At 32.0% G+C, this 17,040-nt stretch overlaps 1 protein-coding gene across 1 annotated transcript; it reads right to left on the reverse strand.

Moving 5' to 3' along the window:
- Positions 1-1,766: 1,766 nt before the first annotated feature.
- Positions 1,767-13,840, reverse strand: LOC146943485 (WAT1-related protein At1g68170-like). The gene is made up of 7 exons (XM_085741776.1): positions 13,512-13,840; positions 13,111-13,173; positions 10,698-10,814; positions 10,024-10,273; positions 9,767-9,925; positions 9,174-9,325; positions 1,767-2,488 (listed from the first exon to the last, which is right to left on the reverse strand). Exons 1-7 carry the CDS (start codon positions 13,712-13,714, stop codon positions 2,185-2,187), a joined length of 1,248 nt encoding a protein of 415 aa, XP_085597902.1. The 5' UTR covers positions 13,715-13,840; the 3' UTR covers positions 1,767-2,184.
- Between the last annotated feature and the right edge of the window lie 3,200 nt (positions 13,841-17,040).

Below are 17,040 nucleotides of genomic sequence, written 5' to 3' on the forward strand. Positions count from 1 at the left end.
CATACAACACAATCTAACGGACAATTAATTCCTTTGTGACTTAGTTTTTTCCGAATTGGAAAACATCCCCTAAAAATCCTACATACAAGGTTTTTCACCTTTGGAGGTAACTTAGGTTTCCAAATGCCACTCAAATACCCAGGTCTTATGAGATGAGAATTATCAATAATAATCTCAACACATAGACGGTAAACACTTTTGACGGAATATTGACCATTCTTTTCTGGTAAGCACTTTTGAACTTTTATCCCTTACTATCTTTACATTTTTTTCTAAATGAATTGAAATATGTTAAATATGCATGTATTAGATTTTAGCACTTTTTATTTTGATTGATCATGAAAAAAATTCAATTTTAACAACATTCTTGATTTAATTATTTTGATTGGTCATATAATGAATTTCAGACATCTTGATTGCAAATTTCAACATGGGATTCAATTTGTTGTATATTTTAGTTGATGGTGTTTATTGTAATAAAATCTAGTTTTCGATTTGTAATTGTTAAGTTTTGTACAACTTGGGAATATTAATCATATTGTTAGAGATTATTTTCTTGTTCAATTTGTAGTATCTCATCCAACATTGAAACTGAAAATTAATCAACATTGTTGTGTAATTTGATTTCAGCTTTCAAGTTTTGTATTCAAATTTTAGCTATTTACCCTCCAAAGTTCCAATACAATTAATTCTCTTAAATTTTTTTAAAAACCATCACTTTTCCAAAGCACACGCTCGGAATCTATTCAACCTACCTTCTAGATGTTTACCTAGTTATATTGACCAACAAGTGGCATCAGAGTTCGATCTTTTGATCAAAGGTCTAACCACCTAAAAGAAAATATGACTAGTACGATCCAAAGGGAACGTATAATAGAGAGCTAGTGCTAAACGACCAAAATCATGACTATCGGAGTGAACATACGAGTGTCATCATCATGCCTATTGATATAAAAATATGGAACACCGTCGAAAATGATTGCTTTTACTTTTGGCAATGTAATATCATGCTAACTTTCCTTGTAGTAATATCATGCCTAGAGTGATATACTAGATTCTTATAAATTGAGCTTCACTTTTGGTAAAGCTCAATAAGCATGAGTAGGAAAAAGTTAGGGTCAATGTAAGTGAAGAAAGCTCCAAGAATAAGAAGAAAAATAAAGATAATGAGAAGAAGTATATCACTCTAAAAACGTAAGGTTTTCTTCATTTTCTTCTGGAATTTTTGTAGGATTCTTGTTGTTGAAGGTTGATGGAGATGATATGAAGATGAAAAAGAGGAGAAGAAGATGACGAAAATCTAACGTTTTTGAATTAAATCTAACGGAAAGGACCAAAATGTGTAACAGAGATAAGTTAAATGACCAAAATAAATCGAATTTTAATTAAGGGACCAAAGCGATACTACTTAAATAGTTAAGGGACCAAAAATGCAATTTAACCTAAAATAAATGGTGAATTCAATCCTTGCCCCTTCGATAACATAACAACAACAACGTAAAATGACATGGAGGTCATGAGTGGGACGAAATGCTTAATAGATCTTTTAAGTTTAGATATGATATTAGTCTCTTGACCATAATATCATTTTTCTTTTTAGATTCTGTCCTTGAAAATTTAAAAGTTGTTGCTTTAAGTCCCTTGCGTCCCATGTGACCCAATAAACTGACTTCATAAACTAAACAATTTTTCAATTTGCAAAGACTGAATCTAAACAACAAAAAAAAACTTATAGGAATAAAACCATAAGAAAAAAAAAACTATAATTGTGGGGACTAAAATCATATTTTAACTAAATTAATATGATAATCAAACATCTTGAAGAACATGAAGATGTACTTTGCATGTATTGTATGTAACATAAGCTTATGAGTAGCAGAACAAAACATAACATCGTTAACAACCATGACATATATAAAGCTAAGCAGTTTAATAAAATTCTAATTGTATATAACAGAGTCAAGTCCAGCTAAGAGTTCACTCAATTAAACACTTTTTGTTTTTTAAAATGTTTCCCTTTTTCTTCATTTTGCACTTCAAATTTTTGTTAAGCTCTAATATATTTTAGTTGGAGAATCAAAATAGGGTCCGCTGGTAGCATTTTTGGCCAATCTAGAAGGATGTCACGTTCATTTTGGACCAACATGTAGGAGTTTGATATATAATAATTTGATACTCCATATTTTAGGCATTACATGCAACTTCTTTTACCCCTCCTCGTTTTTCTTGACTTTCTACATGTTGACTTTGCTTTTCATGTTCATCTGCTTGTGAATCTTCATTATACTTAACCTCCTGTAAAGTATTACCTTGATTATTGTTGTTGTGGTTGCTTTTATCTTCTTCTATGGACCTCACAACTATTTCAACTGGGTCAAATTCATGTGGGTTTTTTGATGGCACTAATTGATTCTTTTTCTTCATTTCTTTACTTTTTCCCCATACAACCGCATATAAGCCACATACAATCAACACCGCTCCAATAATGCTGAAATTTTTAACAAAGGTAATAAATTTTAAGTGAGCCAATAAAGTAAATATTATATTTGACCTCAAAAAATTAGGGTCCAATTAAACAACTTAGTATTTCAAAAACATTCTTAGTGTTATGAAACTAAGTAAATAGAAACAATAATAGAGAGAAGGAGAAGAAGAGAGAATAGAGAGAAGTATTATTATTCTCTGATGTGTTGAGAATGTTACAAATGAGCTCTATTTATAGGGAAATAAAATAGCTTATGGACTAAGCCCAATGATCTAATAGTATAGTCCATTAACCCATTTGCTATTTGGACATCCACTATTATATTTATAACACTCCCCCTTGGATGTCCATCGAGGATATGCCTCATTAAAACCTTACTAAAATAAAACCCAGTGGGAAAAAATTATAGTGAAGGAAAAAGAGTACAATATCCTTTTGAGTGCGAACTGCCTCGTTAAAAACCTTACCAGGAAAACCCAATGGGACAAAACCTTGGTGAAGGAAAAAAGAGTGCAGGACACATTTATTTCTCCCCCTCATGAAGACAAATATACGGAGAAAACCAATTCTTAATACAAGTTTCTCAAAAACTTTACTTGGGAGTGACTTTGTAAAATCATCTGCAAGATTATCACACGAACGAATTTGTTGAATGTTGACATCACCATTCTTCTGAAGATCATGAGTGAAAAAGAATTTTGGAGAAATATGTTTTGTTCGGTCTCCTTTAATGTATCCTTCTTTCAACTGAGAAATGCATGCTGTATTATCTTCATAAATGGTTGTTGCGTCCATTCTTCCAGAAGATAAACTACAATTATTTTGTATATGTTGAATCAATGACCTTAACCAAACACATTCTCTACTTGCCTCGTGGAGTGCTAAAAGTTCTGCATGATTTGATGATGTTGTTGTTATGGTCTGCTTTACAGATCTCCCTGAAATGGTTGTTTCTCCACTTGTAAACAAGTAACCTGTTTGTGATCTACCATGATGGGAATCTGACAAATAACCTGCATCTGCATAACCAATTAATTCTAATTTAAATACTTAGGGATAAAACAATCCCATATCCATTGTACCTCGAAGGTAATGAAGTACATGCTTAACCTCGTTCCAATGTCTTCGTACGGGTGAAGAACTATATCTTGATAATAGATTGACATAAAATGATATACCGGGACATGTATTATTAGCAAGATACATCAACGCTTCTATTGCACTGAGATATGGTACTTCAGGACCAAGAAGTTCTTCACCTTCTTCTCGAGGTCTGAAAGGATCTTTCTCCACATCCGGGGATCTAACAACCATTGGAGTAGATAATGGATGAGATTTGTCCATGTAAAAATGCTTTAACACTCTTGTTATGTAAACTTCTTGATGCACAAGAATCCCACCATTTAGGTGCTCAATTTGCAATCCAAGACAAAACTTTGTCTTTCCTAAGACTTTCATCTCGAACTCTTTCTTTAAGCAATCTATGGCTTTTGGAAGCTCTTCAGGAGTTCCGATAATGTTTATGTCATCAACATAGACAGCAATTATAGCAAATTCATTTCCAGATCTTTTCATAAAAATACATGGACAAATGGAGTCATTTTTATATCCTTTCCTCAACAAATATTCACTGAGCCGATTGTACCACATGTGTCCTGATTGTTTTAGTCCATATAGAGACTTATTTAATTTTATGGAGTAGTCTTCCTGAGTTCCTGAACTATTTGCTTCAGGCAAATTAAATCCTTCAGGGAGTTTCAGGTAAATGTCACTATCAAGTGAGCCATACAAGTAGGCTGTAACGACATCCAACATGTGCAAATTGAGCCCTTCATGAGCTATAAGACTAATTAGGTATCTAAAAGTAGTTGCATCAACTTACATCAACTACAGGTGAGTATGTCTCATCAAAGTTAATTTCGGGTCTTTGGGAAAAACCCTTGAGCAACAAGTCTTGCTTTGTATCTTGCAACTTCACCATTCTCATTGTGTTTTCGCACAAAAACCCATTTATATCCAACTGGCTTCAGGCCTTTAGGTGTTCGGACGACAGGTCCAATACCTTTCTCTTATTAAGAGAGTTTAATTCTGCTTCAATTGCATCTTTCCATTTTGGCCAATTTTCGCTTTGTCTACATTCTTTAATAGACCTTGGTTCTTGATCCTCGTTATCATTTATCACATTTAGCGCTATGTTATATGCAAAAAAATCATCAACGTTGATTTTATATCGGTTCCATTGGATTCCATTTGTGACATAATTTATTAAGATCTCTTTATTTTCATGAATTTCAGGTACCTGATCAGTTTCTTCTGGAACTGAAATATCAATTATGTCAGAAGACTCTTTTAGAGTTTCTATATCCTCTTTTGGGCCATCTTTCTTTTTAGCTCCTTTTCTTGCTCGAGGATTTCTATCTTTGGAACCGACTGGTCTACCACGCTTCAAGCGCAGTTGAGACTCATTTGCAATATTAGAATATCCGACAGGGATATCTATTTTGTTTGGAGCATTAGCAGCTGATATTCAATTTGTTTAACTTTGCAAATGAGTTATATCTTGAGGATCATGATGAGACAATAATATCTCCTTTCAAATAATTATTTGAACTTCAGGTTCACATTTTTTAGCTGCTTATCATCTCCCCCTAATATTGGAAAAACTAATCCATCAATCGATAAACAACCTACTGGGTTGTAAACAAGTTGACTTAATAAAACTTATGATAGATGGAGATTCATACCAAAAATGTTTTTCCAATATTCTTTCAAGATTTATCCTAGTGTATCATATTGGAGCAATTGTGATATACACAACACATCCAAAAATTTACTAAGATGAGAAATATTAGATTGTTAACCTAAAACCAATGATGAATTAGAGGGAGGACTTACATATAGTAATAAGTTGGCTTGATGCAAATCAATATATCAACATAAAAGATTGTTGATTCTCAAAATAGAGTTTATAATGTATGGTTTCATAAGTATTAAATATACAATTAACTTTAGACGTCTAAAGAATGGATCTTCAAGTCCATTTTTTTTATGAGCATATGCTAGCAGTTGTTGAATATCAATTTCAATTGACAAATGATACTTATCAAATTCTTTCTGAAAAATTCAGAAAATAAACCCTCTGTCATTTGTTGACAAAATAATATCACAAACTTCTGGGTTATGTGTTAACAATAATCATACATTGTTGGCCGAATAATCTCACAAACTTCTGGTTTGTGAGTTAACAATAACCACACATGTCATTTAGTTGATCCATATTTTCGGTGTATTTATTCACAAATATCACCTTTTTTTGAGAGACTCAAATTCTCAAATTTTCTACTTCCTTGAAAAGTATTAAGACACAAAAGTTATTTGATTGAAGAATCTACTGGATCTTCAATACAAATCTATTAAAAAATATAGTATGTAAACTTTATCTATTTAGCATCATAATAGATCCGGGATAACCCAACCGGTCTTGCCAACGAAAAACTTAATATAATATGTAAAATTCTGGTTTACATAATATGTGCTTTCATTGCACTAATATAAGTGTACTAAAAATCGTAGACAACATCATTTTTCCATTATGCTTATTTTCACCATAGTATATCTCGTAATAGAGATGTTTAACATATATTTTTCAATATGATATCCATTTAGATGGATATCTTAAAACTCAATAAAATTATATTAAATGTAACCTCAATGTGTAATTTTGTTACTCTATGTAACAATACATTAGCTCTTCAGGAGCTTTGAGTAATCTTTATAGTTATTCAGGAACTATATCATAAATGATCAAGAAAAATCATTTTGAGCAATCCTTCAGGGATTGTTATATATTTTTAAGAATTACCATTTGGAAGATGATTTGTAAACTTCTGGTTTACAATAATATGTGATTCATTTGTTTTTATCCATTTGAGGTTTGAAACATGATTTGTAAACTTCTGGTTTACAATAATGTGTTTCATTTGTTCTTATCCATAATGTTTCCAAATAAAACTATATAATAAATATGATAAAGTCTTGATTTATCTCTTGTATTACTATAGATATAAAAAGATGTAAACTCAAAATTTATCCAAGAAAAAAACTTTATAAATCATATGTATTTTTCAGGTGAATAATTACCCAACAAAAATTTGTCCATAAGATATATTTCAAAAGTTTGATATCTTCACAATGTAAATTACATGTGAGATCACGAGAAAATATATATATATATATATATATATAACATGTAATATTTATGAGATAATAATCTTGAAGAATTTGTGCTTACCTTGTAATCCAAGCCATATAGAAGAAAATCATAACCAAACTTTGATCAATACGGAGACAATCTTGCAAATTTCAATCCATATAATAGAAATATGATCATATCAATAAAATCTTTGATCACGTAGTAATTTCTCAACTGATCTAAGTTCATACTAAAGAAATCGTATGACCTTGACATGTATCATATCAATAGTAATCTTTACTAAATCAATTACCATAACTATGATATTAGTTATATAACACAAATAGTATGAACCATTCACTTCTGGGAATGACGTTCAATGTGACCTTTCACCATTTTGATCAAAAATCACTCATTATTCAATTACAAATGCGAGTAATTTTTCAAAAATATTTTTGAAGATATTCACTCATTTTGCTACTTCAGGAGCATATTCGAGTGGTATAAAAACATGTATTGTCTCACATTTTCCTCCTTTTTTTTTATGATCAAATAGATCTTATAAATTTATGTTCTGTTATGATTTAAATGTGTAGTTCTTCAAGAACTCAACATCAAATTTACATAAACGGTGACCAAGAAAAATCACTTTTTATGGCCCACAAGGGTGTTTGATACTATGGTATTAGTTCTTCAAGAACTATGCCACAAATCTTCATGAACAATGATTGAGATGATTCATTCCTTAAGTAGTCCTTCAGGGATGCTTCCAATGATATGTTTATTTTAGTTCTTCAAGAACTATATCACAAATGTTCATAACCAATGATCTTTGAAAAATCATTCTTTAAGTAATCCTTTAAGGATGTGCTAATAATAAACAATTGTACTTCTTTGGGATTAAATCATAAATGATATTAATAAACAATTATAATTCTTTGAGAAATCTTTCATATATGGTTTAATATTAAAAAAAAATTATTTCTTCAAAAATATGTCCACAAGGATCAAGACCAAGCAATAGTAATAATAATAATTACAATAATAAAATCTTAATTATGAAAATGAAGACCTAATTAATGATGTGATCTCATATTTAAAGACAAGTCTTATTACAAATTCAAATGTTTTAGAAGCATATCAAGAGAATTATTACAATCAAAATCACGACAAAACATATCAATTATTTACTTCTTGTCACATTGATTAAAAAAAAACCACATATATTTCTATTTTAAAATTTGCTTATATGCTTTTAAAATTTGCTTCTCATTACAAGCACACAAATTAATATTTCAAAAACAGGAATATTATCTCTTAACAAATTAACAAGGCAATTAATCACATTAAGACAAATTAATTTATCTTGTAATGTCAATTAATTACATTAAAACAAATTAATATGGCATTTTTCTTTCGAATAATGATTGTTATGCAAATAAAAGCAAAACAAAGAAAACTTGTCACATATTTCTATTTTAAAATTGCAAGGCATGTAATCAAGAAACCAATTTCTCTCCTAAAGAACCAATAAGTGAAAGAGGGAAATTAAATCTGGGTGGAGTTTATCATCACAATTTGAAACATGATAGTAATAAACTGTAATGTATATATTTGCTCTGGGCAAATACATAAATCAATTTTTCTTGTTACTTATTGTAAAAACAAATTGAGTTCAAGTTCTACACAATCATATCAATTCTTTTGACAATCTTTTAGAGATGCTTCACTATTGAATTGAATTCTTCCAGAATTCACTCAGAATAATATTGAGTTCTTCATGAACTTTATAATATATCTCAATATGCGATAAATTCTTATGCCTTCTGAAAAAATTAATCCTTGTGCAATCCTTCAAGGATGCATGGACGTTGAATTCTGCAGGAATTCATGGTGGAAAAAAATAGTTTCTTTTAAGTTCTTTAAGAACTATATACTAAATCAAATCTTGATAAAAAAAATAAATATAAATCTAATCAATTCATTTGTGCAATCCTTCAAGGATGCACCGTAAAAATTGTGTTTCTATGCAATCCTTCAGGGATGCATGAATGTTTAATTAAAAACAAACAAACACTATATAATTTGTATAATAACAATAATATGTATCTATAAGGCATTGATTCCAAATTTATGGAATTGCAACAATAGCCTATAATCATCGATACAAAATTACAACTTATTATAATAGATTAAGAAGAACTATTCACCTTCTTAGTTGATTAGAGCGTGCTGATAACGTGTTATGAAACTAAGTAAATAGAAACAATAATAGAGAGAAGGAGAAGAAGAGAGAATAGAGAGAAGTATTATTATTCTCTGATGTGTTGAGAATGTTACAAATGAGCTCTATTTATAGGGAAATAAAATAGCTTATGGACTAAGCCCAATGATCTAATAGTATAGTCCATTAACCCATTTGCTATTTGGACATCCACTATTATATTTATAACACTTAGAATGATTAATAAATTTATAAAAGGCAAGCAAATATACCTTCCAAGGTGTAGTTTCTCATTCAAAATGGTACAACCAGCCAAAGCCACCATGAGAAGCATTAAAGGGGTAAAAACTGAGGCAAACAATGGACCTCTCATGTGTACACACCATGAAATTACAGCTACCATTGCTCCTGAAACCACTATACCCTGCACAATTCAATTTACATGGTATATCTTAGCCTCATGTGGAATTAATAATCAAATACCAATAGCTAAACATGATTTTCTTATTACACTATTTTTATAATGGACAATGCATAATATATGCAACGTTCGGGGTTTAAACCACGGCCACCACAAAAAAAAATATAGGAAGTATTAATTGATGAGATTAATTTTATTGCATTGATGATGTAAAATGTGTTTATATATGCATCCAATCAAATCATGACAAATATCATTTTAGAGATATTTTCAGACCAACTTAAGAAAATAACATCATCGAGTGATTTGATTGGATGCATGTGCATACAAATTTACACTTTTGACATATACATATTAAATCCTTAATTAATCATTGGATATAATTAATAATAAACATTGTACCCAAAAAGATAGATACATGAGAAGTGCATTAAGCTAACATACCGCATAAGCAACGGTTAGTAGTCTAATATTCCAACCCAATTTCCACTGACTCAAATCCCTTTCAAAGCATAGAGCAAGCACAATGGAAACAAGTGACGCCCAAAAAGATATCAACGCTGTACTTGAGTAATGAGTAGGGTATCTTTCACTCATCTTTGTCTGTACCCAAAATCAATAAATAAATAAAAAATCAGTTGGATTAAAATAATTTTGATTGATTGATATTGGTGTAATTTATTAACAAAAAAACATCAAACCTGAATAATAAGCCACAGTGCATAAGAGATGGCACTAGCCAAGGCACACAGAGAACCCGAAATGGTATTAGCAGTGGAGATAGTGTGTGATCCAACACCATTTTGATGATGCAAAAGATTTAAATGGAATGAACCCATCTTAATTTCAACACCTTTAACGAATGTCAATACCATTGCCCCACCAATTCCTGTTAGTGTACCTAATATCTTTGCCTTCCCTGCTTTTGTTCTCAAATTTAATTTTTCCATACTGAAAAATTAAAAGTTACATTGGATCAGCAAATTATATATTAGCTTTGTGATTCAAACTTTCGTAGAACTTAATTGTTTTGTAAAATATGTAAATAAATAATTAAGAAATTATTTAAAAATACTATATAAAATATTTCATTTTAGTATCTAAAGTATATGAAAATTTATCATTTTAATTCTATAAAGACTATTTTCTATTTATGTACATATATATTACATAATAATTTGCAAAGGGAGTTTATTTTATTTTTACAGAAAGAAAGAGAGTTAATATATAGGAACAAATTTTCCTTCAAAAAAAAAATAATAGGTCCAAATTTTATAGTTTAATCTTTGATGCTAACTCTACATTTAAAAAACACGTATAATAAATAGTAACTCGTAAATTATAATTGGATGACAAAATGACACTTAATACTTACCCTAAGGAAACGGCCATGATAAAGGTTACAGCTGGTATAAGGTTGGCCATTGCGGATGCAAATGTTGCTGAAGTTAAAGTCAGGGCTTGTAAGTTAAAGTTTTGAGCTAATGATCCCCTACATGAAAAAATAATAAAAAACATACATATGTAAACTATGAAATATGAATGGAGATTTTTAAGCATGCATTTAGTTAATGAGTTAAAAATGGAAATTAAAAAAATATAATAAAAATATAAATATTTAAACTTTAATCATAGTAAATATATAATTCTCAATATTCCTTAAACAAATATAATTCCCAATATTATATTTTAACATTCAGTTTTTTAATATGTGCTCTGAAAAGTTGGGCGAATGTTCGTGCTCTTCGAGCGTCCCTTGTTATTTTTGAGTTGATGTCTGGTTTGAAGGTTAATTTTAACAAAAGCTCGTTGGTGGGTGTTAATATTTCGAGCTCCTGGCTGGGAGAGGCGGAGGCTTTCGTTTCTTGTATCTTTCTTGTATCTTGGTTTACCTATAGGGGGAAATCCTCGGAGGCTTTCGTTTTGGGACCCGGTTATGAATCGGATTAAATCTAGACTGATGGGTTGGAATAGTAGGTTCCTCTCTTTTGGCGGTCGTTTGATTCTCCTAAAATCAGTCCTGACTTCTCTGCCTGTCTATGCACTTTCTTTCTTCAAAGCTCCATCAGGTATAATCTATTCCATTGAATCTTTGTTGAATAATTTTTTTTTGGGGGGGGGGGGGGGGGGTGAGGGGGTGAGGAAAATAGGAAAATATCTTGGATAGGTTGGAAAACTATTTGTTCCCCAAAGGAGTATGGAGGTCTGGGGGTTAGGAAGTTGAAGGAGTTTAATGTAGCTTTGCTAGGTAAATGGTGTTGGAGGTTGTTGGTGGATAAAGAAGGGTTGTGGTTTCATGTGTTAGCTGCCCGTTACGGGGCTGTTGGTGGGAGGTTGGAGGTAGGGGGCCAGAGTTGTTCTTCTTGGTGGAAGGAGATCGGGAGGATTCGAGAGGGTGGTGGTGATGTTGGGGGTAGGTGGTTTTGTGACAATGTAGTGAGAAAGGTGGGTGATGGGAATGAGACACTGTTTTGGTCTCATAGATGGTTGGGTGGCATAGCTCTTTCTGATCGTTTTCCCCGTTTATTTGAGTTGGCTGAGAACAAATTGGAAACTGTTTCTAGTATGTTCTCTCGTGACCTTGATCAGGGTGGTGGGGGTTGGCGGTGGAGGAGGCGGCTGTGGGTTTGGGAGGAGAATCTACTAGATGAGTGTAGGGCTTTACTGTTTGATGTTTCTATTGTTCCTAATGTTTCAGATGTTTGGGTGTGGCTCCCTGATCACGTGGGGGGGTTACTCGGTTCGAGGTGCTTATGATTTCTTAACCTCTACTCAATCTGCTCCTTTGGATAGCTCTCTAGATCTTGTGTGGCATCATCAGGTTCCGCTAAAGGTGTCTATCTTTGCTTGGCGCCTTTTACGGAATAGGTTACCTACGAAAGTAAATCTAGCATTTAGAGGTGTTCTTCAGTCGGATGCTCATCTTTGCGTAACAGGGTGTGGCCAGGTCGAATCTGCTAACCACTTGTTCATTATGTGCCCTACTTCTGTTTCGTTGTGGCAGCAACTACGGCATTGGATTGGTTTTGTGGGAGTGGATTTTAATAATGTACCTCATCATTTGGTTCAGTTTATGCATATGTCAGGTGGTGGTAAAACTAAGCGTTCGTTTCTACAATTAATTTGGCTTCTTTCTGTTTGGGTTTTGTGGAACGAACGCAATAACCACCTTTTCAACAATGTTATTTCTGATGTATCTAGGTTGCTTGATAAGATTAAATCTTTGTCCCTAGCGTGGCTTTTGGCTAAAATGGCTATTTTTGTCTGTGGTACTCAGAGGTGGTGGTCAAGCCCGTTGGATTGTCTAGGAATCTAGGTTTTGTTTTTTCAGTTTTTGCTGGGCTGTATTGACTCTTGTTGTATAGTTTGAGTGATATTCTAGGCACTTCTTGTGCTTGGGAGATACTACTTTCTTTGGTATATATTTCCATTTTGGCTTGTTCAAAAAAAAATATGTGCTCTGAAGAGCTCAGAGCAAGTTAGCATTTCCCAACATTTTATACGGAGTTTGAAACATCGATTTTGTCCACTTAAAATATATATGCTTGTTTGTTGAAGTCTTGAAAAGTGGACGTAAATATAGGCACTAGAAATACAAATCAATGGTCGAGAAAGAGTCACACATGCTTTATAGTACTTGGACAGCACAATTCGGAATTTTCTCCACTACTACATTTGTACTTGAATCTAAAGTTGTTAATTGAATCAAAACATAACCATAAGAAAATCTTCATGCAAACGATATTTAAGGAGCAAGCATATGCTATAAAAAAAAATGTGCCACTTACCCAAACAAACCGCATAAAAATGACTGAAACAGTATTGTCCAAGTCATCTTTGCCCTCTTCTTCCTGCAGCAAAATTAACAAAAGCATATTTATCATTCTGTTCTAACTTCAAGTGGGGTAATTAATTAATCAATTAATTAGGTTAATGTGATTTACTGTCATTATTGGCTATTACTAGCTTCTCCACTTTCCTAAGCTATATTATGTATGAAAAGAAATGATCGAATCTTCAAAAGAACGTTCTCAAATATTTTTAGCTTGTGTCAAAAAAAATATTTTTAGCTTAGAATAAAAAACATATTCTCACAAATTGATTTGATTTAATTTAATTTAATTCCATCAATTATTTATACTCCATTGATCATAAGAAGAGTGAATGAATGAAATTAAAGCAGAAACACCTTTCAAGAATGAAAGCAATTGGAGCTATGAAAGCAGTTGCAATTACAAAACGGTAGGCAACAACAATCCTTAAACTCATGCCATCGTTTACAGCTAACTTGTATAGAACATTAACACCAGCAAATGCTATTTGCACCATAACCATTAACAACGTTGGCTTCAAACCTTGCACTACATTACACAAATTGTTCTTCATCATCATCACCACGAGTGTGTGTGTGTGTATATTGATCAGTCTTGTAACAAATTAACTAGAAACTATTTATGTTGAAATTTCACTTAATTTCACTTAATTAAGAGAGTGAATATTAAGTGACACATAAATGAAATGAAACAAAGAAGGGTGTGTGTGTATTTATAGTGAATGAAGATTCCAAAGGGGAATTAAAGCGGCAGTGTTTGTTTGGTTACATACACGTCATCATCTACGTTGTTACTATAGAAAAACTTACACGTTTTAGCTTCTTATTTGACACGTGCGAAATTGGTCTTTGTGGGCCTCAATAATAAGGGTTTTTGCCTCTAGTGCATGCTGCTATGCATGAAATTCAATGAGATGAACTTACTCCATTTGTAACTTCTCCATTTCCACCTCTTCAATAACTCCACCAGATTAATTCATGCTCTAGAGATTTCTTTTTCCATGTTTTTTTTTGAGGGGACTTTTTCCATGTTAATCAACTAGTAGTAACATGTTCGAAAAACAATCAATAATTAGATAGATAAGGGTGGCAAAACGAGCTCGACCAGTCAGGCCGGCATGTATAACCCGTTATTTTGATAGGTTATGCTAAGTTTTGAGTTCATCCCTTTAGTTGGTCCGTCCAGTTTAACATGCTGAAAAAGCGAAGTGGGATGAACTGTTTGGCAAACTCTTCAAGTGTGGGTAGTTTAACCTTATGTCGACTATAAGAGATGTGACCTCTCAAAAAGAAAAAGAGCCGACCCATATATCATAAGATTTTAGGTAAAGATGTGCATATCTCTCTTGTAGTTTTAAAGCATTAATATGTTATTGATCTCCAACACATTATATTATTTTTTTCTTACTTGATTAAGTTTAAATTGAGGATCTCCAACACATTATCTCTCAGTTCAAACCAGTTAAGTTTTAAGACCCCTACAATGATGTTATTTGATCTCTTCTTGCATGTATGGGGGAGTCTCATCCAATATAAGTGAAACAAGTGTTCTGAAATTGACATCTCATTTTAGATAGCCTCCACTGCTCATAAAGGAAGTTATGAAAAATAAATTCTTGTAAGTTTCGAATTAACATCATGTCTATTTTCGATTTATTCAATTTTAAGCATTAAACTTGCTACTGATTGACACGACTATCAGATCATGGCTACCTTGTCCTTGGCTAGCTAAGAAAGAAATAAACTCCCAAACCAAAACCAAGTAGCTAACAAAGAAAAAACAATAGAAAGAAGAAAAACACAAAAAACACAGGTGAGGAGACATAACTAAAAAAAACAAGACAGCAGAAAAAACATTAATGCATTCATTGAAAAACTGACCTAGTCGGTTGGAGCGGCACTAAGTAGTATCATGCTGGATACCGATACCTTTAGAAAAAGGCTAATGTTAACTTGTGCTCTCAAGGCACAAGTTAAGAAGTAAAAATAGAAATGTTTTGTTGTAATTAATGTATTTGAATTTAACTTTTTGACTTTTAACTAATTGAATGCACAAAATTTAAGAAACAATTTCTACTTTTAGGTTGCTTAACATGTGCCCTAAGGGCACAAGTTAACATGACCTTTAGAAAAATTAATTTAATATTAAAACGTTCAAATACAATCATCAAATAAAAAACTCTAGTAATTATAACTGAATAACATACATTTAATATTGAATAATGGATTTCAAAAAATAAATTATCTATGTGAACTTAACTCAGTTAGGAGTGACAACGCATATTATATATAGGAGCTGAGTTTAAACTCCAAATACTTCACTTATCACTTAAGAGATGAATGTCTAGTATTGAATAAAAATTATTTGACAAAAAAATTATTATTGAATAATGGATAAGTATTTGACAAAGCTTCAGAGTACAAGAGTAGTCACTTTAGTTGATTTGAGTTCCATTTCGTCTTGTTTACATTTATTGATCCAACAGACCATAAATAAATTTGAACATATTGAATATAAAAACTTTCGACAATAACAACAATTAACCATTTCATCGAAATATTAATGCATAGTTGTGGTTGGGAACGATTTGTTTTCGTGCGTAAAGTTATTTAGTGCATGTCTAGTAAAAGTACATATATTTGATGTTTATTTTTTATGCATTTTTAGTGCATGTCTAGTAAGAGTACATATATTTGATGTTTATTTTTTATGCATTTTTAGTGCATGTCTAGTAAAAGTACATATATTTGATGTTTATTTTTTATGCATTTGTATTGTTCATGTGTGAATACACGAAGTTGATCACCGGAACTTGGAGATGTGGTCTTCACGTCTGATGCTTCGATTTAGATTTCATATATCGGGTTGTATGCTTCTTCTCTAAGTGAAAAAGATGTATTTGCAATGATACTTTGATGTCAAATTATAGCGGTGTGTAAGTAGATAGCAAATAAGTGAGTGGAATAATGAGTCGTCATACATGGAGGGGTGAACCCTCTAGCCACACGATTTATTTCGAGAGGTCCAAAGATACATAAGGTTGAACTCTGAGAAAGTGTACACTTGGAGTTCGAACATAAAAAATTATGATATTTTATCTAATTGAAAGCGAGATCGAAGTCAATCCATACAAGCGTGGGGTCGTATTAGAAATGTCCACCCTAAGGTTCAAGAAGGAAATCCTTAGGTTTAACACAATCTTAACAGCTTTATCTTGGATCATTACAAAGTCATCCCAACACACTACCATTCTATAAGAGGGGACACAATTTGATTTGGACTTCGGAGTATGAGGCCACATTTCTCGACTAAAACAAATAATCTTTGAACCTATGTTACTCACCAGACCATAGGAAGATGAACCATTGTTTGTATACTTGTTAGTATTTTGTTAGGAAAGTTTTATAGGCCGGAAAAGGTGGCATCGGCCAAGAGGTTGAAAAACTATTTTTGGGCTCATCACATCGCGGTCTGAATAGGCCAGCCTATCAAACAGGTGTTATTCATGTTGTATATTGCTAGAAAAATGACCAAATGGATGTTGGAGTTGTCAAAATTCGACATTCGCGTATATGAAAAAGGTCGCATCGGTCAAGAGGTTGAGACAATACTTTTTTGTCTCTATTTAAGTCAATGACTAGTAAAAATATAATTCTACATTGTTACTCCTCATTTTAACCTTTGGTTGTATAAGATAAGATTTATATGCATATTTAACAAATTAGTTAATTGATTTTTTATCGGTTTGAATTGAACTCAAGATTCCAAAGTTTTAAAAAGTTACATGCATTGTGCATCAACTATTTGTGATAGACCACATGATAAATTTTGAAGTACTACTATTGTAATAAATAAATTATTTATAAATCTCATAAAAACTCTTTA

Source organism: Medicago sativa, chromosome 2 (genome assembly GCF_051527215.1).
Source record: "Medicago sativa cultivar Bolivia chromosome 2, Bolivia_mono, whole genome shotgun sequence".
NCBI lineage: Eukaryota > Viridiplantae > Streptophyta > Magnoliopsida > Fabales > Fabaceae > Medicago > Medicago sativa.

Excerpts from the sequence above, each read along its gene's own strand:
- LOC146943485 (XM_085741776.1), bottom strand. The coding sequence starts at position 13,714 with ATGATGATGAAGAACAATTTGTGTAATGTAGTGCAAGGTTTGAAGCCA. Across the intron at positions 10,274-10,697 it reads ATCATGGCCGTTTCCTTAGG|TATGGAAAAATTAAATTTGA; the intron begins GTAAGTATTAAG and ends TTAATTTTTCAG. Across the intron at positions 9,926-10,023 it reads CACTGTGGCTTATTATTCAG|ACAAAGATGAGTGAAAGATA; the intron begins GTTTGATGTTTT and ends TTTTGGGTACAG.